The sequence below is a fragment of the Centrocercus urophasianus genome, unplaced genomic scaffold, assembly GCF_019232065.1.
Source record: "Centrocercus urophasianus isolate 14NV4802_14NV808 unplaced genomic scaffold, USGS_Curo_1.0 seq_23, whole genome shotgun sequence".
In the NCBI taxonomy this organism is placed as follows: domain Eukaryota; kingdom Metazoa; phylum Chordata; class Aves; order Galliformes; family Phasianidae; genus Centrocercus; species Centrocercus urophasianus.
The window spans coordinates 17,479,291-17,506,475 of record NW_024884789.1 but is presented as its reverse complement, the minus strand read 5'-3'; the positions used below and the strand labels follow the sequence as shown (position 1 = coordinate 17,506,475).

The following is a 27,185-nucleotide window of genomic DNA, read 5'->3' as shown; positions in this document are numbered from 1 at the left end:
TCCCCGTCGGGGCTCCCCGCAGGTGTCCACCCCGCAAAACCAGGAGGGGTACCGGGGAGGTTGGTGGGGGACCGGCGGGGAGAGGTGGGGGGTGTTCAAAAGTTTGGCCGCAGTTCAACTTTGGGTCACGTGATGGGAGGTGTCCCGGCCAACGGCAGCGGGAGGCGATGCATATAAAGCAGGCTCGGAGGGACAGCGGGTACCTGGTGGCAGGATCGGGCCCTCGTGGGACAGCTGCACCCAGAGGTGAGCATTCCCATCCCCAACCCTCCAGCATCCCACCTGCAGCCATCGCTTCTGGGCAGCGAGGGGGTCCCGGTGGCTTGCGTGGGGTCACCCACAATCTCAAACCCCAATATCTGGTGGAGGATCCTCCTCTCCATCAGCGCTTTCTCCCCTCCAGGTTCACTTCCAGATGGCAGCGGCATCGCAGGCAGCAATGGCACAGGTGGGCAGCTCAGGTCTCATCTCGGCCACCGAGGTGCTGGTGGCAGCTGCCACTTTCTGCCTGCTCCTGCTGCTGACCCAGACCCGCCGGCAGCACACACCCAAGGGGCTGCGCAGACCCCCGGGTCCCCGTGGGCTCCCAGTGCTGGGCAGTGTGCTGGAGCTGAGGAAGGACCCACACCTGGTGCTCACCCAGATGAGCCGCAAATACGGGGATGTGATGGAGGTGACCATCGGCTCCCGGCCCGTGGTGGTGCTCAGCGGGCTGGAAACCATCAGGCAAGCCTTGGTGAGGCAAGCAGAAGACTTCATGGGACGCCCTGACCTGCCCAGCTTTAAGTACATCTCCAATGGCCACAGCCTGGCATTCAGCTACGAATGTGGGGATGCCTGGAAAGCCCGTAGGAAGCTGGCACAGAACGCCCTGAAGACCTTCTCCATCGCCGCCAGCCCCACGGCCTCCTCCAGCTGCCTCTTGGAGGAGCACGTCACCAACGAGGCCAGCTACCTGGTCACCAAATTCCTGCAGCTGATGGAGGGGAAGCAGAGCTTTGACCCCTACAGCTACCTGGTGGTGTCAGTGGCCAATGTCATCTGTGCCATTTGCTTTGGCAAGCGTTACGACCACGACGACCAGGAGCTGCTCAGCGTGGTGAACATGAACACTGAGTTTGGGGATGTGACTGCTGCTGGAAACCCCTCTGACTTCATCCCACTGCTCCGGTACCTCCCCAACCGTGCCATGGCTGCCTTTAAGGATGTCAACACTCGTTTCGATGCCTTCATACAGAAAATCGTCCAGAACCATTACACTACCTTTGACAAGGTAAGAGCTTGGGTGCCGTTCTGCGGCAAACCTTTCCTTTGCCTCACTGCTCTTTCTCTTTGTCATGATCCCATTCATTGACATCACTGAAAGAAGGCACAGAATTCGAGCTTTTGCTCTGCTTTCTGCCTGATGAAACCAACATGCCATGGAGGAGGCTCACATCTAATTCTGATGCTTGCAGTATGCGGTGGGGCTCCTGGAACTGTTGGTTTTTCTCTAGCACATCCCTAGTTCTCCTCACCCTTTGGGTTGGCTTTGTTACCTACCTAGAATACCTTAAATTGGAAGGGACCCACAGGGATCGTAAAGTCCAACTCCTGGCCCCACGCAGGACCCCCCAAAATTCAAACCATATCATCTCACTGCTTTCCTGCGGGCATTCACTGCCTCCAGCTTTCCCCATCCCATGTGCCCTCGTGTCTCTGACCCTCTGGCTCTTCCCAGGAGCACATTCGGGACGTCACGGACTCGTTGATTGGGCACTGCCAGGAGAAGAAGACAGGGGAGGATGTCCATGTCCAACCCTCTGATGAGAGCATCATCTCCATCGTCAACGACCTCTTTGGGGCAGGTGAGGGCATCTCGGTGGGTGCAGCCCCATCTGCTGCTGGCAGATGGGATTGGAAGCCTGGGGTTTTGGAGGGACCGTGGGCTCAGAGCAGATGGCTTTGCAGTGGTGGCTGATGGTGGAACTGCTCCAAGGCAAATATTGGCTGTGTGTCATCAGCCAAAGCACTGAGGGCGCCGGGATCTGCAAATATCCTCCTACCTGTCTTCTTTTGGCATCTAAACACTTTTCTTTTGTGCTTGTCCAGGCTTTGACACCGTGACAACCACCCTGTCTTGGTGCATATTGTACGCTGCCTTGTATCCCCACATCCAGAAGAAGATTCAGGCAGAGCTGGGTGAGTTCCTCAACCCACTTCTCCAGGGCTGGGACCTCCACCGAGGGCTGGCCCCAACCAGCTCCTCCTGTCTGCACCCCACAGATCAGACCATCGGCCAGGAGAGGACACCACGGCTGTCTGACCGAGGCATGCTGCCCTACACAGAAGCCTTCATCCTGGAGGTGTTCCGGCACACCTCCCTCCTGCCCTTCACCATCCCACACAGGTAAGCACTGTTTGGATTTTGTCTCTTTGGAGGTCATGACAAAGCTGCCAGTCTCCTCTCAACTTCTCCTCCCGTTTCTCTTGCAGTACAACAAAAGACACTGTGCTGAATGGTTATTACATCCCCAAGAACACCTGCGTATTTGTCAACCAGTGGCAAGTGAACCACGATGAGTGAGTACACCAAAGTGTTCCTAACCAGGTGCACCAGGCACAAGAGTAGCTCAGATCCATCCTTATAAGTGCATGAATGCAACATGATGGCAGATGGATGCAAAAAGGGTTCCCAGACCAGGTGTCAGAAGCTTTGTGCTATGTGGGAATGTGTTTCCCCAAATCCAAGCAGCAGTCCCTTGGCTGAGATGCTGGGAAATCCCCCAGTGCAGCTAGGCTGGGGCAGGCTGGAGAGGTTTTGCAGGGAGAATGCCAGAGAAGAAATCCCTCCGGTTCCCATCCTTCCTGCCTGATTCCCGTGCTCCTGTTTCAGCTGAAATACGTCCTGGATTTATGTGCCCAGTTCAATCAATCCTGGTATTTGCACAGGCAAACACAATGAGAGTTCAAAGTGGAGGTTTCAGTGGGATGAGCTGATAGGGGCTGACGTGCAGCTGGCACTGCGGATCAGGAACAGAGGCTCAGCAGAGGGCCGCTGCTTTAGGATGGGGAAACGAAAGCTTTCTTTGGCCGCTGGCCACAGCACCTTGCTCAGATCTCTCCCTTCTGCTGCAGGAAGACCTGGAAGGATCCTTCCTCCTTCAAACCCGAGCGCTTCCTCAACGCATCCGGCACCGAAATCAACAAGATGGAGGGTGACAAGGTGGTGATCTTTGGCCTGGGGAAGAGGCGGTGCATCGGGGAATCCATCGGGCGCTGGGAGGTCTTCCTCTTCCTGACCACCATCCTGCAGCAGCTGGAGATCAGCCTGGCCCCCGGGCAGCAGGTGGACGTCACCCCTCAGTACGGGCTGACCATGAAGTACAAGCAGTGCGAGTGCTTCCAGATGAAGAAGCGCTTCGCCACCAAGAGCTCTGCGTGAGGAGGGAGGAGAGAGCCAAGCCTTGTGGGGTTGAGGGCATGGAGAAGCTCCCATCTCCGTGATGCTTCGCTCTGCAGTGCTCAGGACGAGTGCCCTGAAATGACTTCACGCAGGGGATCCCCCAGCATTTGCACACTGGTGGCATCCTGACTATAGAAATGCATTATACAAGTAGCGCTGCTCGCACATGAAATAATTAGCTGGCCTCCTAATGAGAAGCCTCCTAGGAAATACCAAATGAATGATAAGAAGGGACACAGAGCAATAAGAGGCACAGGAAAACACTTCTGGCTTCCAGATTATGCAATATGCTGCTGCTTTTTTTTTTTTTTTTTTTATTTGTTTTTTTTTTTAAATTAAATACATTTATGCATTATGACTAATAAAGAGAAGGGTTTGAGGACTGCAGGGCAAATCCTCCTGGCAAATGTTGCATCAGTGCCTGTTTTCTGTGTCCTGCATAAAAAGGCATTCATTTACAGAGGTAAAGGCTGCCCAGGTTTTCTAACCTAATAAACACGAAATTTTCCTGCATTTTGCTGGTCTCATTCTACTGGGAGGGCAACGTGGATCAGAGCTCTGTCCTCAAAGGTCTGGTTGAATCTGGGTTTTTTCCTAGGGGGAACTGAACTGAGCATTCACACTGATGGGAGCTTTGCTGTCTTTGTGGGTGCTGGATCGCAGAAGCATTAAGGTTGGAAAAGAGCACCAAGGTCCAACCCCAACCCTGGAGACACTCAGGGTCAGGATGGATGAGGATCTGAGCACCCTGACCTAGCTGCAGATGCCCCTGTTCATTGCAGGGGTGTCTGACTAGAGGCTTGACTCAATGCATCCTCTAAGAGGAGCCTTCCTCCTGGTGTTGTCCTCTGAGGCTCTGTAGCCTCACCAGGAGCCACAATAACGCGGCATGTAGAGGTGATGGAGATGATGGAGGATGGGAGGCAGGGGGGCAGTGGAGGTGAGAGCAGGGGTGGAGGTGTGATAGCATGCACGGTGAAGATCACGGAGGGGATCCTGTCCAACCCAAGCCGTTCCATGACACCACGCCACAGCTCTACGATCCAGCACTGCCAAAGGTGCGACTGAGGCGGTGACGTAGCAGCACTACAGCCACTCAGGGCAGCGAGCGCACATTGCGCATGCGCTCTGCAGCGCTCGGCGCATGCGCAGAGCCCCCTCCGCAGCTAAAACCAAGGCTGAGTAGCCTTGCGCCATCGCGCATGCGCCTTGCGCTCTCTTTCTCGTCCGCTCCTCTCTATGGTCGCCCGCCGGCGGTGTGAGCGGCGCTGTCGGGTGGGACCGGAAGTGACGTATTCCGGACGTCGCAGAGGCGTGAGGGGAGGCGGTGGCGGACGGGCGACGAGCGGCGGCGGCGGCTGTAAGGTGAGGCGGGGCCGGGCCTTGGAGGCCTGGCGGGGGCTGGGCCTCGTCCGGCGCTGCTCTGAGGCCCAACCGTGGTGCTGAGCCCTTTCCGGAGCCTGGGGGAGCGGCTGCGGAGCGCTAGGCCTGCGGGGCCGGGAGCGGGCCCGGGAGTTGGGCCTAAGGGCTCGGCGGGCCGCCGCTAGGTCCTCCCGGGCCTTGAGCGCTGCGGGGCATTGTGCTCAGGGCGGCTGGGATGGGCTGGGCTGGGCTGAACTGTAGGGCCAGGGGCTGGCGGGCCGCTCTGCTGCTGCACCGCCGGGATCCCCTCAGTGCCAGCTCATCATTGGGGTAGGGGGAGGCGGGCCTCGTGCCTTCCCTCTTCCTTCTTCCAGAGCGCTGTGTACATCCACATGCTCATCCCGGGCTGTCAGGCTCCGCTCCCTTCTTTCCAAACGCTGCGAGCGCGTGTTAATTGGCGTTCTGTATTATTTAACGGGGTATCATTAGCTTATATCCGAGATACGGTGTGTGAGGGAATTGGAATTGGAGATATCTGTCGGTTGTGGGGGCAGAAATTGGGAGTATGAGGGAGAGCATTGGACAGGAAGTTTGCCTTTCTGTGCGTGTGTAAACAAACAAGCGTGCTCGCCTTTCTCCTTGTGATTGAGTAATTCATTGACTAGATGGGTGATGCCTCCTTCTGAATGATGTGCCCATAAAGTGAGAGTATCTGAGATCAGGAGTTCCTTTGTTTATGTTTGCTTACAAACATGGTGATGCTTTTGTAGAGAGACTCGTTGAAAGGGATCCTTTTGGGGTGGTGATTTGTACTAAGCTCTTTGGCTCGTTTACAAAAGATGTGAAAAGCTGAGAAGGGAGGAGTTGAACTGGGTCCTTACGGCTTCCTTCTAACTTGGGATATTCTGTGGATGAAATCCTAGTTTTGCTGCAGATGCTTTGGGGTGTTGTGTTGTCTGTGTTTTGGAAGTGCTTTTTATTGGCTGTCACCTTGGAATCCAGGCATTGTTACTGTGAGTTAATGTAAATACATAGAAGCAAGAAAGTGAGGAGGCTCTAAAATCTGCAGCGTGGTGACCAGGTCTGGTGTTCGCTTCCCTTTAAGCATCACACTTTAAGTCTCCTGAAAGCTCATGGAAATGAGGTTTGGTTTGGTTTTCCTGATATCATGTATATGTCCTAGCTATTTGTAGTGGCTTTCTTCTTTCTATCTCTTTTCTGGGAAGCTCAGAACAGAAAGGAGAGAATGGAAATGCCTCATAAAAATGTGGGATGTAGTGATGTTAATCTTCCCAGGCTTATGTTCTGCGCATTCTTCCTTTGTGTTTTTTAACAAGCATCTGGTAAACTGAGCAAATATCCCACAGAGAAAGGCAAATGCATGCAGTGATTAGTTTCCTGAGAGCCTGTTAGCTTTTGTAGTGCTGTGATGGCAACAAGCCTGTTATCTTCCTGCATTGTTTGGCTGGAAAATAAAGCCTGGGATCAAATGATGCCTTCAGCAGCTTCAAAGTGTGCTGATGCAAGTTCAGTCAAGCATCAGAATTGCGAGGGAGTTACATGGGACTGATGGTGTGAGCATGCAGCACACCTTTGTGTTTCTTATGTTCTTGTAGAACTTAGTGCAGCTGCTGGGAAGCTGTGCGTGCTTTGTTTATGATGCTGGTCCTCCTGGCTCTGGAGACTTTTGTTCTGGACTCTGGTGTTGTTTTCTTTACCTGCCCGTTCCCTTAAAGGTTTCCTCCTGCCCAAGGAGGCTGTGATGCCCATCCCTGCAGGCATTCCTCCAGGCTGGATGTGGCTCTGGGCAGCTTGGACTGCTGGTTGGTGACCTGCACACAGCAGGAGGTTGGAACTGGATGAGCACTGTGGGCCTTTTCAACCCAGGCCGTTCTATGATTTAAGGTGTTGGGTTTCTTTGTACTCACCGGGATCAGTGTCCTCACCAGTTCACACAAGCTGTTCTCCTCACTGTCTGTACAGAGGGAAGATAAATTCCCTGTTTGAAACCACAGGGAGAATGTACACAGGCAAAACAGGATGCTACAAATAGCAGTTGAAAGCAGATTTTGAGACAAACAGCTACAGAATGATTTCTTCACTTATGCAAAGGGTGATGTGGTTAAAGTCAGGCTGCTGAGCAGAGCCCTGTCCATGTGGATGTAATTTCCAGCTCACAAAGAGGAGAGAAGCTGATGAAGCCAGAGCCTGGGTGGGAGCCAACGCGTGGGGTGGGGGATGCGATTGATGCTGATTCAGGTTGTCACGTCTGCGTCTTCTCACAGCCAGGCCTGTGTGTCTTTGCAGCAACTGTGTGCCAGAAATATGGCTACGGACTGGCTTGGGAGCATCGTGTCAATTAACTGTGGAGAAAGCTTGGGAGTCTACCAAGGGCGAGTGTCTGCAGTGGATCAGGTCAGCCAGACCATCTCCCTTACGCGGCCTTTCCACAACGGGGTCAAGTGCCTCGTGCCAGAAGTCACCTTCAGGTTAGTGTTGGTCCCAGTGACTGCTGTGTCTTTTCCAGGTGAGGGTTGGATGGGTGTTTTGCTTTTTTTTCCTCCTAGAGAAGGCTCTTTGCCTTAAATCCTCCTGCTGCTTGTGAGCATCTTCCTATGAGCAGTGCCTCTGGTGTTTCTGTTAGTTTGTGCACAGGACTGTTGTTCTGGCTCTATATGTATTGCGTGAACACATTCTACTCAGTTCTTTACTAGCTGAGAAGTTGGTCCTCTTTTAAAACTTCACTCTCAGTGTGTATAACACTTTACCACTCTCTGGTTGCACTTTATTAGGTCGGTTGCCCCAGTACAATTTAATTACGTGCAGTTATTCAAAGCCAGCACCACCTCCTTTCTCTTTGCCCCACGTTCTTTCCGCCGTGTGGACAGGAGGGAGTTTGGGAGCAGGATGCTGAACCAGAGCAGCACTGTGGTCATTCTCATGTGCTGCTTCCTACCAGCTCCTGGTAACACTGGGGGTCAAGAAAAGAACAAATAAGAGTTGTTTGTCACTGGACATTTTCCTATTTCCAGTGCAACTTTCATAATACAGAATGTAAGTCTCCAAGCCACTGATTTTTGTTTTTAATTAAGATAAAGCACTAACATCAGGGGATGAACTGTTTTTCCTAAAGAACTGGCATTTGGAAGGAGGTTGGTCATTGTCCTTTCCCATGTTTTTCCAGGACAAGTGGAAGTCTTTAGCAGGCACTTGCTAATTTTCTGCTGTTAGTTCTGCATCCCACTTGGACACGTACTTATTAAGTTTGAAATTGAGGCCTTGAACTTCTAATTTATGTCTTGCAATCAGTCCAGATGGAGGTCTTTGCAACCACTTCTTTGTTTTGTTTTGGCTCACACTCGCTGCTACATTAGTTACATCATCCTCCTCCTGAAACAGCAAGTGCCAACTATGTCCAAGTGTGAATTGCACTAATTTAATGATAGCTTTATGTAGATATGGATTAAAAATAGCTTCCAGGCTGAGGATAATTGTTATCTAGAAACTGTTAAGGTACAGATTTTTGGAAAGATCTGTGCTGTTTGCCTTCATTTAAAAATTATTATTATTATTTTTTTGCTTGATTGATTCCTTTTTAAGCTGGGAACAGAACCTCCAGAACAAAATCCAGGTGCAGCACAGAAATACTGAGGTTTTTACTAATACATGTGATTTCAGCTGAATGTTTTGATGCCTGGAATATATGTGCCTGAGTATTAAATTCCTTCTTTTTCTTGTTTCCACTGATAATGGCACCTAAAGAAACCCCTAACTGATCCCCTGTCCGACGTCGGTTGTTTTTCTTTGTAAAATAACTGGAATGCTGAATCTTGAACTGGTTTTCTTTTCTTGTTTTTTTTAGGGCAGGTGACATCACTGAGCTGAAAATTCTAGAGATCCCAGGGCCAGGGGACAGCAGGCAGTGTGGGGACCTGCAGCAGGCAGACACGGGCATCCCTGGCGTTGGCTGCCAAGTGGGGCCCAGCCAGAATGGCACAGGGAAGATGTTGAAGAAGCCCTTCTCCAGCAGTGCCCCACAGAGCATCCCGAGGAGGACAGACATGAAGAATCAGGATATTATCATCTCCCCCCAGCAGCAGTGCTCCAAGAGCTACATGGATCGGCACATGGAAACCCTGACTCAATCCAAAGGCTTTCGTCGTAGGCACAATTCTTGTGAGTATGTGTGTTCACCTGTCACTTTCCTTCCTGCCTGGGTTACTGCTGCAATATATGCCCTTGGTCAGCAATTGTATTTCAAACAAAAGTTCTACTTGCTTTCACGCTTGTTTTCCCAAAGGTCTGGGGAAGAGAAAGGTGGATGGTGAGGAGAGACTTAGCTGTGCTTCAGAGTATTGCAAGTATGGATCTTGCAAAGGTTTTGCACTTGAAAGGTTAAACGCTGAAACAAAGAGCAATGACATGGCAAATGGAAAAGTTCTTGCAGGCTTCTTGAGAATATGCAGTGAGGTGGAGGATGAAGGAAAGCAATGCAAAGAAAGGTTCAGGGAAGTGGACTTGTTTGGCTTGGAGAAGAGAAGGCTTCAGGGAGACCTTATTGTGGCCTTCCAGTACTTGGAGGGAGCGGATAAACAGGAGGGGGAGCGGCTGTTTGTGAGGGTGGGTGGTGATAGGACAAGGGGAATGGTTTAGAGTGAGACAGGGGAGGTTTAGGGTGGATATGAGGAGGAAGTTTTTCACCCAGAGGGTGGTGAGGCACTGGAACAGGCTGCCCAAGGAGGCTGTGGATGCCCCATCCCTGCAGGCATTCAAGGCCAGGCTGGATGTGGCTCTGGGCAGCCTGGGCTGCTGGTTGGTGACCTGCACACAGCAGGGGGTTGGAACCGAATGAGCATCGTGGTCCTTTTCAACCCAGGCCATCCTGTGATTCATTGTTTATGTTTCCTTCATGGTGGTGGTGTGATCTCATGCAGAACTTGGTGAGAATGTTCATGCAGTCAAATCTCTGGCTGTTACAATACTTTATCAGCTAAAAATCAAGAGTAGGGTGATTTCCTTGGCTTCTGCAGTAAGTAGCAGGGGGCCAAGGCAACATTTGTGTGCTGCAGTCCTGTGGCCAACAGGTTGGGAGGGTGGTGAGGAGCTCTTGATGTTGTTTCTGGCCCATAAAAGCTAGCATGATCTCTTCTTACCCTTTTCTTCTCTTTCTGCTGGCGGGAGGTTAGAGGTTGGATCGAGAAAAGGAATGAGCAGATATCTGGGGGGGACAGCAGGGAAAAGACACGAATGGACACGCAGTGAAGAGGGACAGCAGGTGCTGAAGAACACAGCTGCTTCTCCTTACACTCTCCAGCCCTGTGGGCTGGTGTTCAGGAGGAGAGTATATCCAAGAGCTTGTGGGAAGATGCTCTGCTGCACTGCTTATGACAAAACAGAAAGGGCAAGTTGTGTTTGGGGGCATGAGCTGAATGGAAAGATCAGTTGCACTGCAGTTGTGCCATGTTTTGCTGTTGTTTAACTCTGCCCATCTTCGTTCAGTCTGAAGAACAGCCTGTGTGTTCTGCTTCATCAGCATGAAATGTTGCAAAAGACAGGGCTGGATAATGCTGGTTAGAATGATTTCCTAACTCCTGTTATCTTTCCTTATTGAAAATGGCCCAAAAGACAGCCTCAGTTTTTCCTCTAAAACGAACTAGAACCAGATTATGATAGTGTGAAGCTCTTCTAGTTAAAGCATGTATAACCATAACTGATTAGAACATTGCCCTACAAGTAATTACAAGTGGTTTTTGCTGTGTTTTTAACAACACAGCATCCTCTAATGAGAATGATGTCAAGATAGAATCAGTGCATCTCAAAGCCAGGAGTCCCTGTTTTTATTCCTGTTGAAAAAAAAACCCCTCAACCAGCTCTCATGCTGTGCCAAAATTGGGTATGTTCTTTTGTTTTCACCACTGTTTTTTTTCTTCCATGAAGCCCCCTGGGCTGTGCTCCCTTCCAGATCTTTATCATGCAATGATTACAGCATCAGGATATACGACTTAATTTTTTTCCCCCTTGTTTTTGTGTATGGGAAAACAAACAAACCCAAGGTGGACAGGGCCAATTAAACAGGGAGATCAAAGGCTGGATGTTGTCTGGAGAAGTTCCTGGACCTCTGGAAGTCTTCCTCCCCCACCAACAGCTTATTTTCTGAAACAACTGTAATCCTTTGATTTCTGTCAGTTTAATCAGTTCAGGACGTTTAACAGATGCAATTTTGTGTTCTTGGAAGGACCACTTCTGAAGTTTCATATTCACTTCTTTGTTGTTTTTTTTTTTTTTTTAAAGAGATTGCCAAGCAGTTAAGTGGGAGGAGGAAGGCAGAATGATGTGAGGGGAGGGCACGTGCCCCTTGGTGAACCAGCCATCTTCAAGCCTGCCTGTTTTCCTTCTACCCCTAGTTATCTGCTGTAACTCCTGTTTTATTTGGTCTTGCTGAGCAGAGCCTGTGGCCAGGTCACTTCACATAACAGCACCTGGTAGGTGTGGGGTGTGCAGTGAGGGCTTCAAAGTACTTCAGCCCACCAACAGCTTGGATATTTTTACATAAGCACAACAGTGGGTCTGATTTTTCTTTTACAGACTTTGTCTGAAACATGTTGTGCAAGGTGCTAGGAATAGGTTCTTATTTGCTTGGCCTCATTGTCAGCTAAAAATTGATCTCTTACCCTCTGGAATGTTATTTGGAGAGCAGGCCAAATAATGTATGAGTCTCTCCACAGTGGGATGGGGGTGGTCCTGGCCACAGGAATCAAGGCAAGGATGGGCTGGGATGTCGTCTGGCACTTCAGCTGTACTGTGTCCATGCTTTGCATGGCTCAAAGTCGACCTTTTGCTGCCCTTTAGTGTGCTCAGTCAGGGAGAGAGTTCTGCCTTGGCATTGATAAGCACCAAGCAGCAGTGCAGGTTGCACAGTGGGGTACTGCTGTGCCTGAGTGGGGCTCTGCATGCCAGGGCTGCTGCTGAGAGCTCCTGCAGGGGTCTGCCAGGAAAGGCAGCCAACTGACTGGAGGCTTTACATTTGCTTGTATGCTATACATAAAATATATTTCTAAGAAACAAACCAGGAGGCTGGGAAGTGTTGCTTGTCTTTATAGGGAGGTTTTTGTTTTTTTTTTTTTCTGTGCAATATCAAGCTGCTAGCTTGATGTGGAGATGTGCTGTTCTCCTTGGTATGCTGTGCACACGTGCACGCAGAGTGGAGGCTCTGAGAGTGGCTCTGAAAAGAGAGCTGAGCTGGAAGCTCTGAGTTGCTGTGGTTGATTGGCAGAGGATGGGGATCAGGCTTTGTAACCAAGCAGAGCTGTGAATAGCAGCTTTCAGAGAAGGCCCTGGGGTAGAGTCACACTAGCAACCTGGAAGGCTGTTGGTACTTCTGTTAGCATGAGCTTTCCCTTCCCTCCCCTCGCCCAATTTTTAGGCCCTTTTCCCTTGGTGCCAGCTGCCTGCCTCTTTGCCCATCTAGAGAGGAAGAGGAGCACCACTGACCTTTGCTTGGAGCAGTAGGAAGCCTCAGCAGCCCCTGTTAGTGGGTGGTTATGCAGACTATAATAAAACAGCCTGTGGTGGGGTCAGCAGCATTTCAGGGCTGGAATCTATTGGTGTGGATTAGAGAGCTGCCCAGCACAATGCTGGCACGGCTCGTTTTGATGAGGTATGGTCTTGGCTCCCATTCACTGGATCTGCAGGGGAGCCTGAGGAGCTTTCCAGCCATTGTTCTTGCCGTTTTTCTAATGCAGTTTTTCATTCAGTCAGCATTTACACGCTGCTCACATCAGCTGCCTCTGTCCCCTGGATCTGCTGCACTGTGGGGCTGTCCATCCCCACAGTTTGCTTTTTGGGTCAGCTGAGGGTAGGGGAGAGTTGGTTGGAGAAAAACTTGGCAGTGAGTGTAAGAACTCTTGTTGGGTAACAGGAACAGACCGAGCTGCCATAACATCTGACATTCACACAAGATGTGGGCTTGTTCTCTCATTGTGTTCAGTGCAGGCTCTTGTTTGTGTGAACTTGGAGTCTCTTGACTATTGCTTTGACCTGCAGTCAGTGAAACGTTTGGAGACTTGGCCTGTTGTGTTGGCCTGGGTTTTTGTTTCTCGTGCTGTTGTTAGCAGCAGTGTTGAGTGCAATGTCTGCCAGCTCCACGTCAAGTTGTGTACAGCTTTGGTGTGATTTGTGTGTTAACTTTCGTTTGGGAATCCTTCCTGAGGGGGGTGAGGGTGAAAACTGTGCTAGCAGAAGCTTTCACTTAAAACTGTATGTAAATAACTGGTTGCAGCTTGTATACAGCTTGTCCTTGCCCTCTAAGTTATGTTGTTACCAGCAATTCTTCAATTCTGCTCTCTACACTTGAGTGGCTTCTTAACAAAACCTGTATTTCAGCAGTTTGTTCTCACCCAGTTACAAACCATGAAGTCTTTAGCAGCTTGCAAATGAGTCTTTAGACGAGCTACCTGCTATAGTTAGTAATAACAGCAAATTGTTATTGAGACTCTAGAAAGTGTTGACAAATGCTGTACCCAGCATTTCATGCTGACCGTTGCACTGATGACTGTGGCTTTGTAGTGGCTTTGATGCTATGCTTAGAGATACAGTGAGGTTAGAATGAACTCTGGAGGGAAGTTGTGTTGCTGCAGGGACCTCCGTTTAGTGCTAACAGGGGTGCTTGGGGCTAGCTGGTTTTACTCTGCTATGAGCTGAGCATTCCAACTGTTGCCATATTGTAAACAAAGCCCCAGCCGACAAAGTGCTGTAGGAAAATGGTCAGTGGAGGGAGATGGTTTTGCAGGAAAGGAAGACTCCACAAAGCCTTTTGGTTTGCAAGTAACTCGTCCAGACATCGTGAAGGTTTTGCCTGTTGAAAGCCTGTGGGTTGTTCTGTAAACATCCTTAGATGATCTGAAGCTTTTTTGCGTCCTTCCTCACTAATTGTCAGTAATGTGTAAATTGGGGAAGAAATTATGCTGCTGGACTTCTGGAGGTGATTGTCAAGGAGCAGACATGCACCAAAGAGCACGCGTCGTCTCGTGGTAATTTGTTTCAGTGTTATCAGATTCTGTGCATATAGACACTTTCATTAATTATACTCCAGCATGATTACCTTAAAATACAATAAATGTTTTAGCAAAACGAGCTGTTTTGCTCTCATAACTGTTTCTCCATCTGTTGAATGTCATAGGTGGTGATTCGCAGATTTAACAAGGTCAGGTAAATACTGTCTGGATTGGGTTGCATATGAATGACGTGCATAATGTACAGAAGGCAAAAAGGCAGGATGTGTTGGCCTTGTAATTTTGTATGGCTTTGTATCCTCCATCAGAAGGAGAAGTTTTCTGACAGGATCACTTCAGAGAAAGCAGGCTTTCACAATTACTGATTGGAAAGCAGTCTAATTAAACGAGCAAGATAGTGGGTAAAAAGAATAATGAGGTATGGATAAGGGAATGGAAATACATCTGTTGGTAGTTAATGAGAGGAGAAAGCAGTGTTTCACATTCAGGGTTATAAGCAATCCTTTATAGGTCATGAGGAGGTGGGCAGCCTATTTTGGAAGAGAAGAACTTGCATTAGGTTCTGAAATATAGGAAAACTCCATAAAGGTCTTGGGTTACACGGCTGCATGAACATCAGCTCAGTGTAGTACGAGTAAGATAGTCCTAGACCAGGGCTCTCTTGTTATCTTATCACTAACATAACACTATCTTGAATTACATGAGTAGAAATGCTTGGTTTACCTACTGTGATCAAGCTTGTTTTTCTAGTCTTGCCAAAGGAAAGTCCCTGAAAGTCTTCTTTTCCCTGGTGCCTTCTCTTCAGTTTTCTGTTGGCTTATCTCAGCATGAGTCATACCAAAGATGAGGTCTGCAGGTGCTTTGAGAAACAAGCATCTCCTAGGTCAGTGGACTCCAAACACGAGCTCTCCTCTCTTACAGATCTTGCTCTTATTTTTCTTTAGGGTCGTCCAGTAGCCGCCATCCAAACCAGGTGACTCCAAAGAAGAGCGGGCTGAAAAACGGACAGATGAAGAGCAAAGACGACGAGTGCTTCGGGGATGACATCGATGAAATCCCAGACACAGATTTTGATTTTGAAGGGAACCTGGCCCTTTTTGACAAGGCAGCTGTGTTTGAAGAGATTGAGACTTACGAGAGGAGGAGCGGCACCCGTTCCCGCGGGACCCCGAACGAGAAGCCAGCTCGCTATCGGCACGATGAGAACATCTTGGAATCAGAGCCCATCGTCTACAGACGGATTGTGGTACCCCAGAATGCTAATAAAGAGTTCTGCACGGGTATGCCATGGCCCTTCACGATAGGGGTGCAAGCTGTGCAGCTTTGCTGGGGTGCATCTGGGTGTCTGTCAGCTCAGCGTGGCACGTTCACTGGTGTAAGGTCGGGTCTGTGCCTTTTGTCTGCGTGTAAACTCTATTTGCAATAGCTTTGAGATTAAAAAAAAATATTCAGGTAGGGCAGCAAGGTAAGTTTTCTGCAGTAAGGAGCAAAACTGAAGGTTGGATTAAAAAGAATGGAAGCTGAGGAGGAGCCATGCTTTGATGGGAGCCATGTCACAATTCCTGCTTCCCTGATAGAAGGCAGGAGATTTCAAGTATTTTATCATAGAATCATAGAATGGCCTGGGTTGAAAAGGGCCACGATGCTCATCCAATTCCAGCCCCCTGCTGTGTGCAGGTCACCAACCAGCAGACCAGGCTGCCCAGAGCCACATCCAGCCTGGCCTTGAATGCCTGCAGGGATGGGGCATCCACAGCCTCCTTGGGCAACCTGTTCCAGTGCCTCACCGTTGCGTGGTTAAAAGGAGCTTTTAATGTCACTGGTGTAAAAAGAAATGGCTCTGGCTCTTCACATCCATAATTCCAAACAAATGGCTTTTTATGTGGGCTTTAATTCTTCCCTTGTGTCTAATGTTTGTTCCTTACTGCCATGAAATGGGCTGTTGGATAGAGGTAAGGGGTAGCATGATGAGCTGTCTGTCTGCTGAGAGGTAGCACTCCTAAAATCTATATGCAGAGAACCATTCCTGAGTTCCTAATCCATGGCTCTGGGGAGGAGTAAAACTGCTCCTCATCTCCTGTTTGCTAATGTTTTGTTTGTTATTTTGGCCAACCACCAGTGATGTTTTCTTGAAGAGCTGCTTCTGTATGCTAATGTATTTGTCACCTGGGAATCTTTGTATACATACACGTCCCACGAAGCATGTCTGACGTAATGCTGCACTTAGCTGCAGACTCTCTGTAACTTTAGCCTACTTGTGACCTGTCTTCAGTTTGCAAGTGCTAAAAAGTGTGCAAAGCAGAGGAGTGAAGGAGCTTTGGCACCTGGGGATGCTTTTCAACATCAGAATATAATCAAATGTCTGATCTCTTTATAGAGAGGCACTAAATAGCTGGACCCTGGCAGTCTGGCTATGGAGCATGAGTGTGCTCAGTCTTTGGCCTGTCATTCTTTCTCTGCTCAGAAAAACTCCACTGGGGTGTGAAATGCTTGTCGGAAGGAAGCTGATTCATCCACAGTGATTTGCTGCTTTTCTGTAGAAAAATGTCATTTTCTTACTGGTTCTGCTATGCAGTGATATCTTAGTTTTCCTTTTGTGGCATCCATCTTCCTGTTGATCTGCTATCTTTGACAACTTCCTGAAGCAGAAGTGGTAATTCAGGCCTGTATTAATAGCTTCTGATGCCTTTTTTTTTCTTTTTCTTCTGCTTAGTTTAAACAATAACATGTTAATTCTGTGCAAGCTTTCAGTATTGCTGCACCACCCTGTGGCTCGAGGCTCCCAATGGGCTGTACTATGTGTGAATAAGCACTTCTTCCTTTGTGTGAGGATTTTCAAGTTTGTTATCTGTCAATTCATCTTTTAGCTTGGCTTATTTTAGAAGAGACAGAACCTCTATGTATGTCTAGACCGAAACAAAAGCTAACTGACTGTTTGAGAAGTACAGCTGATACAATTTTCTAGAAGCATAATTCCTGGGAGGAAAACTGTCGTGCTGTAAGCAGCAAGCCTCAGTGTGGAAATTCAGGGCTTGGAAACGAAATCATTTGCTGAACTCTATTGTTCTTTCCTATGGAAACTCTTGGCACCCTGTTTGCAGCGTGCAGAAGGGAGCAGCCCTGTGAAAGCACTGCTGCTTTGTTTGGCTCTTGGCAAGTCTGCAGAGGGGAGAGTGGTGACCCTCTCTGTAGCTGCAGGGTCTTGCTAGCCTCATTAGCTGCTGCGGGGTGATTAGTCTCGTGTGTGGGATTCTGGATCTGTTTGGAAGACAAGTCGTCATGTTACACAACAGGTATTGCCAGCTGCAGCTCCCTTCTGCTGTGCTGTGTGGTGCACGTTCACAGCCCTGCAAATTGTGCATCCCATCGCTGTGATCTTGATGTATTTTTCCCCACGCAGGGCAGTTCTCTTTGTGTTAGCCGAGGAAGTTTACTTTTGCTTAGGAAATGCTACTAGCTAGCTAGCAAAAGCTTTTGTAAACAGTTGTAAGTTGCCTGCTGTTCCTGGCTTTCAGTCGAGTGCTTTTTGCAGTGAGAAGGACAGAAGGGCATTCAGTATGCTGGGAGCAGTGATGGGCTGTCACTTGATGAAATCTGGATTTCTTTGTTTAGCAGCTGAAAGGAGGATGCTAAGCTACAGTGACTCAAAGAGCAGCAGTGCTGAAGTCAGCTCAATGCCAGGAGCCCCAAATGCCATTATTTTGGGATATATCTGTGATAAGGTTTCTTTCTGCTTCTGAATTTTCTGTTTAGAATTGTATCTGGACTCCTGAAGGGTTCTTTATTCACAGAAAACATTCTAGCTGTTTGCAAAAAGCATTTTCTAGCTATAAGGGAAGTAAGTAGTTCAGCATTTCTTTTTCCCTTGGTCAGCCTGGAAGGTGATTGTCTTAAGAGCTCTGGCTGATCGTTCTGTCTGCTATAGGAACACAAAGTGATGCTGGTGGTGATTGGCAGTGAGCTGAATCTCCAGCCCTTGTCACTCTGCAGGCTTCCAGTCTCAGTGTTTGTTACTGACTGGGAAGAGCCTTGAAGGATGTAAGCAAAGCTCAACAGACACTGCATCCCACCAGGATGCTTTCTTCAGAGCCAATCTTATGATGCCAAAAAATCAAGCTTTTTTCCCCCTTTTTCTCCTTCGATTACCTTTTGTATACAATATATACCTGAAATAATTGCAGATATGTGAGTTTTGCAGGGAGGACAGCTCTTCTTCATGAGAAGTCTAACGTGGATTCCTGGCTCAGTACATCTCAGATTTGAGATGTAGGCTGCACGGCTTTTCCCACAGTGCAAAATGCTTTGGGGTTTGCTCAGCTGACTTTGGAAGCTGGGCGTCTCACAGAGGCAGAGTGGGGCAGGGTATCTGCCCAGTGCTCTGGAGCTGAGGGGAAAGGATTATGGTGGAGGAAGAAGGGAATGAAGGTCAGAATCTGTTCCTAACAGAAATGAAAACCCAAAGCTCATAGCCCAGTATTTCTTTGATTTGGCTGAATTGTGTCTATTCCTGGAGCTCTGCAGGTGAATCACTCCCAAATACTTAATTGCTCTTTATTCCTTGGGGCTAGCAGCTATTGATCTGTCTGCTTGCTGTTAGATGATGCTTAAAAGGGAAGCACAGCTGTTTCACAGAAACCTCCCTCCCTGGAAGGGCAGGATGCTGATCCTTTCTGTTAGCTGTAAGCTGTCTACTTCCAAAGCTGTCTGGCTAGAGCTGAAATGCCCATTGGCATGAGCCTGTCTCTGTTCCTCCTGCTGGCTATCAGCATCAAATTCAAACAGCAGTGTTTTGGGATTTGGTTTTTCAGCAGTATCCCCAGAGCCAATGATCTGCTGATATCTTAGAGCCTAGAGACATCTGTGGTAGGGTGGAGCACGTGGGTTCATCATCAGTGACTCTGTAATAATCCCAGTCATCTTTGTGTCTCTGAATGGTTCCTTTTTTGCAGTTCATCTCTCCTTTCCTCTTACCTTTAATCACTGCTATCACATGCAGCCTGCGTGCTGCAGGCTTCAGTTCGTGGTGATTAAACTGGATTAAAATCTCCCTCATCTGGCCTGTAGTCATCAAACTAGACTGAAATTTCTGGTGTGCCACAACACCTTGCCTTCTTTCCCACACTGAGCAGGGCTTGTTGATGCACACAGTAGGCTTGTAGCTGAAGTCTGGCTTTGTGAGCAGTGGGTATTGCTGAGACAGCACACAGGGATGAGTAGAGAGGAGGGCTGTTTGCCAGATAGATGAGGTATTTGTTTCTTTCCCTGCGCTACTGGTAAGGCATTTATTTCTCTGTGCTTCCCCTTACTCGGACTTCAAGCTTGTCCTGCAAGCAACTCCTTTTCCATGCATTAAGGAGATGGAAAAAGAAAATACACTTCAGAGTAAATCAAGGCAGCAAGCAGAGCTGGTGTGCCAGGGTCAGACTGCGGAACTGAGGCTGTGTGTTCTGTGTGGATGATGGCAGTGTGGCTTTTCTGTGCCGTGTCCTTGGCTGACTCTTCTCTCTGTAAGTTTTAGTGCTTCAGCCCGTGGATAACTGCCTTGCAGTGACTGTGTGCGCTGAATGTTTGCGGGGTCTTTGAGGAGGGTGCAAATGAAGTTCACCTCGTGCAACTGCAGGAGAAAAGAACAGGCTCATGGGGAAGGCCTCTCTGTCCATCTGACAGGTTTTTGCTCGGCCAGAGTGAACTGTGCATTAGTGCTGGAGAAACAAACAGGGGAACTTCAGTCAAAGCTCCTGCAGGATTTGTCTTAATTAAAACATAATGCTGACTTAATAATAATAATCTGACCCTTAAGGGCCTTTGTTTGGAGTGTTGGGCACAGACTTGTGTTTTCCTGAGTCTGCAGGCAGGTGGCTCCAGCTTTACACCTTTCAGGAGGCAGCAAGCAAACAGCTAGCCTGCCTCACATGGGCACAGGTTGTGTCCACTGCAGGGAACTGCATCTTTGAGCATGAGCTGGGCAGCAGTGGAACCCGGTGCTCTTTACTGCTGGAGGGAAGGAGCTTTTATGTGTAGTTTCCTTGAAATCCAAAGTCTAGGGCAGTGTCATGTGTTCAGGCAACTTGCTTTTAATTCTTCTAGCAGCTGGAGAGCAACTGTCAGAGTAAAAGATGAAGATTGAGCATCTCTTGCCTCTCTCTTGCTTTGTCCAGCTGAAAGCTGGAGTTTGGGACTTCATCAGCAATATTGATCTGGCCTTCCTGGGGGAAACCTTCTTTTGATAACTTCAGGACAGTTAGCTTAGTCCTTCTGCTGGCATGGGATGTTTTTTTCCTCCAAGCAGCGTGTGTGTAGCGTGGCATAGAGAAGCTGAAGAGGGTAACTTGTCTGTAGTCATCGTGCACAGGACAGAGTGTGCCCTGTGTGCTGAACTTCATGTTTAATCAGGCTTCAGCAATACTCTGCGTGTCACAGAACTGTTCAGGCTTCGTTTGTCCCCCTTTTTTTCTTTTTTTTTTTCCTTCCAGGCAGCTGTAGAATACATTTATTTAATATTAAAAGGCCTGAGCTAATTTCTTTTATTACCTTCATTACCAAACAATAAAGGCGCACTGTCCAACCCAAACATAATTAAAGTTGGCAGGAGTTCAGTTCTGTTGCAGTAGTGTTATTGTTTGTGGGTTTACCCGTCGCCTCCTTGATTGCTTTCTGTCAGAGTTTATTTAACTCCCTCAGCCTGGTTCTGATAAGCCAGTCGAACTGGTCGGGCCTTGCGTGAGTGTGAAGAAGGGAAGTTCTCTTGGCATTGAAGCCTGCCCCTGAGAGGGAGCAATTAGGGCAAAGTGTAGCCCAAGCCAAGTGCTAAACATGAGCTCATCCTGTGCCAGCAGTTCTCTTTGCTTTAACCCACTGGGCGCCGGGTTTTGTCTTGCTGATGGCAGAGGTGTGCTTGTGACACCTTGTGTTTGGAAGGAAGCGATTGAGAGAGGTGTAAGAGGAAGCATTGGCAGTAACCACACTGCACTGGATAGATAGGGTGGCTCTGCCAGCCTTCTGGTTTGAGGAGTTTGTGCTGTGAGCTCACAGCTCAGAAGGAGCTCAGCAAGTCGCATGCTCCGCATGAGCAGAGGATGTGGCTTGTGCCACCGCAGCAGCATCCTGACCTCAGGTCACTCACTCCAAGGCCTCCTTCAAGCTCGAAAACCAAGCCCCGATGCAGTGGCAGGAATAGGGATGGGATTGAGCCTTGCGTGACTCCGGAGCGGAGAGGGTGTGTGAACACAGGGCAGGTGCGTGACTAGTGGGCCAGGCAGAGTGTTATTAGTGGCTTATGACTCCAAACGTTTGGCGGCTGCTGTCAGGGCTCCGAGATGCCTTTGATGGTGTGCATGCTCCCATGTGCACGGCGTGTAATAAAACGTCGTTAGCAGAGGTGGTTTAATGGGCTGTTAGCATGCAAGGTCAAGCGCTTGAACACGTTTGGTCCCTCTGTGTCTGCAGGGCTGGGAGATGAAAGTCGTAGGGATTCAGGCCAGCATCCAGTGCGATCTGCTCTGCCCTGCAGGATGTGCTGCAGCCTTTTGCTGTTACCTTACGGGAGCACCTGTGCTCTGAAAACCTCAGGATATGCAAAACCTGCTATTTCCGGAGTGCCTTGGCTCAGTGGTTTGTGCCTGGCACCCTGGGGAAATATGGCAGTACAAACGATAGTTGTTAGCAATTAAAAGAAGCTGCTTTTCTCATTTGAATGCGGCAGTGGCTTGTTACAACTGGTTCTCATGCTGTTTTTCTGCTCGAGCCTGTGAGTAACTGTTAGGTTTCCTTTCTGAGCGGATGTGTGCGCCGTTGCAGCTCCGTTTGGAGCTGGTACTGCTGCTGAGCATCTATGCTAGGCCTTCAGTATTTCTTCTTAGCTTTTCTCTTTGAGGCTTCAGCAAAGAAGCCCTGCGAGGAATTCCAGGCAAAGCAAGTCTGCAGAGAAACCAGAACTCTCAGCCTTCTCTAAACAGTTGGTGTTGTAACACAGTTCAGGGCACAGGAGCTCTAATGTGGTTCTGCTGGGATTGCTTGTCTGGCTGGGAGCGGTGCTTGTAAGTGAGCTGAGCAGAGGGAAACGAGCTTTTCTTGCTGTGCTTCAGCTGTGTTCCTCCTGCATGGGGAGGGAGTTGAGCTGTGCTGTTCCTGAGCTGGGAGATGGTTTAGGATCCCCAGGGCTTGCAGGAGTGTGTGTGAAAGGCAGAACAGCCTGCATCTGTGATCCTGCGTAGGGCTGATTATCAGGCAGACCAAAGAGGATGCCATCATAAAGCTGTGGAGAAAAGCTGGAATACAGAATCTGGTTTCTGTTGCCAAATATGTTTGAGGTATCATGCTGGCTGTTGCAGCAATTTTTCTCACCTGATGCTTGTGTTTTGTATTTCTTTCTCCATATGCCTTCAGTAGCTATTTCTAGTTTCTTTTGCTGCTCAGCACACCATCAAACGATTGCTGTGGCTTCCCATAGCTGCTTTTTTGTGTCAAGAAGTCCCCTCTGTTTCCAGAGGAGTTTACTGCAGGGTTCTTCTGTGAAGCCAGCACCAGATTCCCCTGTTAGGAGGAGTGTGTAATGGATTGGCCTGAAGAGTTATTCAGGTTTGTTTCTCTTTCACCTGCTGATTCCACACAACTTATTATTGCAAGCTGGAAGCAAGCTGGAGTGGTGGTATTGCTGCCTGCTGCAGGCATTGTTCTCATGGCTTAACAAGACCTCTTTTGTTTGTTTTTCCCCTGATCCACATGCTGGAGCATTTCCTGGCTCTCAGACCAGGCTGTCAAATGTCTGAGAATTTTTCTATAGACTTTGTTCTTTCAGCTGCGTCTCCCCCTCGCTGCTCCAGTGTATTACAGTTCAGTGTTTGTGTCTGAAGGCAGATGATGTGACATGGCACCACCAAGGCAGTGAGGACACTTGCATGGCAAATGGGGACTGCTTGCTGTGATAGAGATCCAGGAACCAACTGCAGTGAAGTGTAAATGCAGGGAGTAGCTGGTTCACAGCCCCTCTTGTGGCTGAGAGGAGGCTGCCTGTGCTACTGACACTGTAGGAGTAACTGTTTTAAGCAGAGTAGCAACTCCTGGCTGAGAAAGGAAGCGTGTTCCAGAATCTCTCCTCAGTGTCTGGGGATAAGTGGGTTCACTGCAGCTGCTGATGTGATGATATCCCTTGGGGTAGTAGTTGGGGTGGCTGCAAACTGAGCTGGCAAGATGGAATACATGTGATGCTCTCAGAAGGAACTGGGATTATTGGGTTGAGCAGGCTCTTTGTAACACCTAACTGTTGTCTGGGGAAAAAACAGACTGCAGCATTCTGGAAAAAAAGTCTCCAGTTGCATTTCTTTTCCCTTTCTTTAATGGTTTTTCTCTTTATCTCTTCCTCAAATCCAGACTCCGGGCTGGTTGTGCCCAGCGTGTCGTATGAGCTTCACAAAAAGCTGCTGTCTGTTGCTGAAAAGCATGGGCTGACCTTGGAACGGAGGCTGGAGATGACAGGAGTGTGTGCAAGTCAGATGGCTCTGAGCCTGCTCGGGGGACCCAACAGGTAACACTCATCCCATCGCCTCTGCTGGGGTTTTGCCCTTTCTTTGCCTCTAACTTCTTCCTCGAAGTGGGGACAAGTGAAAGAGCAAAGAGATTGCTTTTGGGGCAGACGTGACGTAGGTGCCTGCTGTCACTTGTTGCAGTGGTCCTGCAGTTGGAGACAGCTGTCACCTGTTTTCTCTCCTTAAAAGAAGAAAAAACTCATCCCAATGCCAGGCAGATCTTCTGCTGTAGTTCACACGTCAGCTTTTCCAGTAAGCATGCAGACAAGTGTGAGGCTCAGGCTCCTGACGAGGAGCCCTTGTAGGAGGTTTTAGCATTATTATTTTTTTTTCCCTTCTCTAAATAAGCACCAACTGAACGTACCACCTTGGGTGAATGAAATACTAAGAGAAGGGCTTCTTTTTGGCTCTGTGTCCAGGAGCAGAAGTGTCTTTTGAGTCAAAGGCAAAGCAGAGCTGATGTTTTTCTTGCCGTTTAATGGGCATTTTCTTCAGGGAATTTAGCTTTGCACAGACGTGACCCAAGGCTGTTCAAACCATTTCAGGATTTTAACCAGCTGACCCTTCATGGAAATAGCTAAACCTTTCCTTTGTTTGTTTATACACGTTACAGTTTAATGATAGCTCTGAAAAGTTGGCTAATGAAAGCAAAGCGCTGTTCTGCCCTTCACAAGGCTGAGTTAGCTCTTGGACAACTAAATTGAGCACATTTGCCTTCTTGGCAGGCCTCACTTGGTAGTAAGATTGGAGAGCATTTGCCATTCTTTGCACATGCTGACTGGTGCTTGCCCTTAGCGTTGTTACTGATGTGACCAAGCAATTGCACATGTATTCTTATATTGTTAAGTCCAAATGATTCATTCTTGAAACAGAAGGTAAACCCTAACAGTCTCTGTGCAGGAGTGCTTTACTTGCATTCTAGGACCTGACTGCTTGAATTAAAGCAGCAAGTGGTGACCTGCCAGGCAGCTCTGACCCTCTCAGCTGAAAAACCTGATGTATGACTGGCTTTATCACTCGTGCTGGCTTTGGAGTGCTTATTTGTTACGACTTAAACTATAAAACTGTTGTGGTTTTCACAGCGTTGCCCTTCACAGTCACAGGAGGAAAAAAAAAAAAAAAAGCCTTCTTAAAGTAAAATTGTACCAAATTCAGGCTTGCTGCAAGAGCAGTGGAAATATTCCCTGCTTTGAAAGTATAAGCTGGCTGTGAGATGAGCCAGGGCAGGCTGGGACCAGCTCTGTGCCATGGGTGCAAAGAGATCTGGAAGGGAACCTGCAAGCAGAGCAGCTCTCTGCTGTCAGCCCTGCACAAGGGTGTGGGTTCCTTTCCTTCAGAGAAAGCGGAAGGCTTGCAAAACACCTGTTCATTTGCATCTTACTGATTATTTTTTTTTAAAAAACTTTTTTCCCTCTTGCAGTACAAAGATAGATGATTTTGGGGCTTATTACCATTCCCCTCTTGTCTTTGTTTAGGCTGAACCCGAAAAACGTGCATCAGCGGCCCACGGTGGCCCTGCTGTGTGGCCCCCACGTGAAGGGGGCCCAGGGGATCAGCTGTGGAAGGCACCTCTCCAACCACGATGTCCACGTCATCCTTTTCCTGCCCAACTTCGTCAAGATGCTGGAGTCCATTACCAACGAGCTGAACCTCTTCAGCAAGACACAAGGCCAGCAGGTGTCCAGCGTCAAAGGTAAGCGGGGAGCAGTGCAGGTTGCAGATGTCTCTGCTGGTCGGTTTGGTGCTGCTTGTCCGTGCTAGTGGCACCATCTAGTGGCATCCAGAAGTGTGCTTGGAGGCTGGTGGGATGGCAGAGGCTCGAGAGGTCCAACAGTGGAGCAGTTGTGCTGGTACAGATGTTTCCGGTCTGAACAAACACAAGAGCTGCTGTGTGAAGCTGAGTCAGACCAGCCATTCTCTTAGGATAACAGCCTGCCTTGTTCAGCATATTGAAACTACAAGTAAATGAGCATCCAAACTGCTGTTTTTCACCAAGCGTGCAGCCTTGCTGAGCTAGCTGTCAGAGCTCAGATCTGAGCGTGCTCTAGAATAAGCTGATACTCTGCAGTTTGTTGTGAGAGAGCTTGTTTCTCTGTTGTTTCACCAGCACCTTCATCAGACCTAGTTTATTAAAACCTTTTGGGAGTAACGAATGTGAGAACTGGAGCACTGCCCAATATATTGTGCTGTGCTTGTGGTGCCAGGGTTACGTGTCTGTTAGAAAACAGCAGTCCTCACACCAGATGCTTTGTGACGAGGTAATGCAGCAGACAGTGAGTGCATGGAGGCCAACAGAGTGAAAGAGGCAGCACTGCAGCAGACAAACTGCTGTTCAGTAGGCATACTCCGAACAGAATGCTTTTTATTCAGCATGCAGATTAGAAAAATCTCCATTTCTTAATGGAAAGAGAAGTCCCCTGCTTTCCTAAGTTGCCTGGTCTGGAGAGCCAGCTCAGTGGTGCCATCTGAGGGCTGCTGAAGCAAGTTACAGAGCTTTGAAATACTGATGTCAGTGTCTTCTGCAGAAGGACAGCAGTGATAACCTGTGAGGCCAGACTGCATGCAACAAGACTGATGGTACTGGAGGCAAAAATGGAAAAAAATCTGCAGGCAGCACAGCGTGAGGAGGGGAGGCACTGAGCCTTAGCTTGAGGTTTGAGGCTGCTCCTTGCTGCTCACAGTGCTTGTGTTTCTTTCAGATCTCCCCGATACCCCTGTTGACCTAGTGATCAACTGCCTGGATTGTCACGAAAATGCCTTTTTGAGAGATCAGCCTTGGTACAAAGCAGTTGTGGACTGGGCCAACCAGAACAGGGCACCCGTCCTCAGCATAGACCCTCCCATAAGTGAAATGGAGCAGGGCATTGATGCCAAGTGGTCGCTGGCCTTGGGCCTCCCTTTGCCCCTGGGTGAGAGGGCAGGGCGTGTGTACCTCTGTGACATTGGCATTCCCCAGAAGGTCTTTCAGGAAGTGGGAATAAACTACCACTCACCCTTCGGCTGCAAATTCGTCATCCCCCTGCACTCCACTTAGAGCCCATCCAGCCACGTGGACCTGAAGGAAGAGAGAAGGAGTTCTGTCACATAAGCTGTCCAGTGGAACCTGACTGGTAAACAGGCATCGCAAGCCTTAAGGATGTGAAGTTCTGGAGAGTTTCCTTCCAGAAGAAATACCATATTTAAAAAAAAAAAAAAAAAAGTCATAAAATGAAACAAAAAGAAGGAAGCAAATGTAACTGCAAAGCTGTTTTCATTCTCTTGTGCCATTGTAAGAAGGAACACGCAGGAGAGTGGTATCTGTCCCTAGTAAGGGCAGTAAATGCTGCCCACACCTGCCAGGGGACTATTTAACATAGGGATGTGCATGGAAACGTTTCGGTGCAAGCAGTGGGTGGTGTGGAGACTTGGGATGCATTTCCCAGTCCTTTTGGGCAGGTAGACCCAGCAAGGTGTCCTGATGGGAGCAGCACCCCTGGATTGTGTAGAAATAAACTATTTTTTTTTTTTTTTTTCCTGTGGTTGTTGTGAGAGGGTGGATTTGATTTTGTTCGTTCTGTTGGATTCTCCCCCCTGTTCTTTGTTCATGAAGGCAACAGCAGTTCCATCCCCTCGAGGAGAGAGTCTGGTCCCCTCATCAGAAAGCTTGTATCAGGAGCCAGAAGCTCTCAGGCAGCATGTGCTCCTGGAGCGCCAACGTCCTCAGGCCTTATTTGCTCATGTATTCTCTTGGCTGTTTGTTTCTTTGTTTGGGGGGAACAAGGTATGTTACGGTAAAGAACTTTTCCAGAGTGTTTTGGTTTGCTTATTATTAATTCTTCCTTATTTTTGGCACACTGAGTGGCT

At 48.7% G+C, this 27,185-nt stretch overlaps 2 protein-coding genes across 3 annotated transcripts; both read left to right on the top strand.

Annotated features, from left to right (window-relative positions):
• Positions 1-140: 140 nt before the first annotated feature.
• Positions 141-3,958, top strand: LOC122163329 (cytochrome P450 1A4). The gene is made up of 7 exons (XM_042824500.1): positions 141-246; positions 404-1,273; positions 1,721-1,847; positions 2,092-2,181; positions 2,266-2,389; positions 2,476-2,562; positions 3,118-3,958. The coding sequence occupies exons 2-7, from the start codon at positions 416-418 to the stop codon at positions 3,422-3,424; spliced, it is 1,593 nt and encodes a 530-aa protein (XP_042680434.1). The 5' UTR covers positions 141-246; positions 404-415; the 3' UTR covers positions 3,425-3,958.
• Positions 3,959-4,745: 787 nt separating this feature from the next.
• Positions 4,746-27,131, top strand: EDC3 (enhancer of mRNA decapping 3). Of its 2 annotated transcripts, none has more exons than XM_042824511.1 (7): positions 4,746-4,810; positions 7,115-7,296; positions 8,670-8,983; positions 14,763-15,098; positions 23,188-23,341; positions 24,818-25,035; positions 26,042-27,131. In XM_042824511.1, the coding sequence occupies exons 2-7, from the start codon at positions 7,133-7,135 to the stop codon at positions 26,374-26,376; spliced, it is 1,521 nt and encodes a 506-aa protein (XP_042680445.1). In that variant the 5' UTR covers positions 4,746-4,810; positions 7,115-7,132; the 3' UTR covers positions 26,377-27,131. The 2 variants fall into 2 exon arrangements, with proteins under 2 accessions (XP_042680445.1, XP_042680446.1); XM_042824512.1 differs by lacking the exon at positions 4,746-4,810 and adding an exon at positions 5,103-5,951.
• The last annotated feature ends 54 nt before the right edge of the window (positions 27,132-27,185 follow it).

Bases quoted from the DNA above. Each gene is read 5' to 3' on its own strand.
- LOC122163329 (XM_042824500.1), top strand. From the start codon at position 416: ATGGCAGCGGCATCGCAGGCAGCAATGGCACAGGTGGGCAGCTCAGGT. The intron at 1,848-2,091 runs GTGAGGGCATCT...GTGCTTGTCCAG, and splicing joins CAACGACCTCTTTGGGGCAG to GCTTTGACACCGTGACAACC. The intron at 2,563-3,117 runs GTGAGTACACCA...CTTCTGCTGCAG, and splicing joins TGGCAAGTGAACCACGATGA to GAAGACCTGGAAGGATCCTT.
- EDC3 (XM_042824511.1), top strand. From the start codon at position 7,133: ATGGCTACGGACTGGCTTGGGAGCATCGTGTCAATTAACTGTGGAGAA. The intron at 15,099-23,187 runs GTATGCCATGGC...CCTCAAATCCAG, and splicing joins TAATAAAGAGTTCTGCACGG to ACTCCGGGCTGGTTGTGCCC. The intron at 25,036-26,041 runs GTAAGCGGGGAG...TGTTTCTTTCAG, and splicing joins GCAGGTGTCCAGCGTCAAAG to ATCTCCCCGATACCCCTGTT.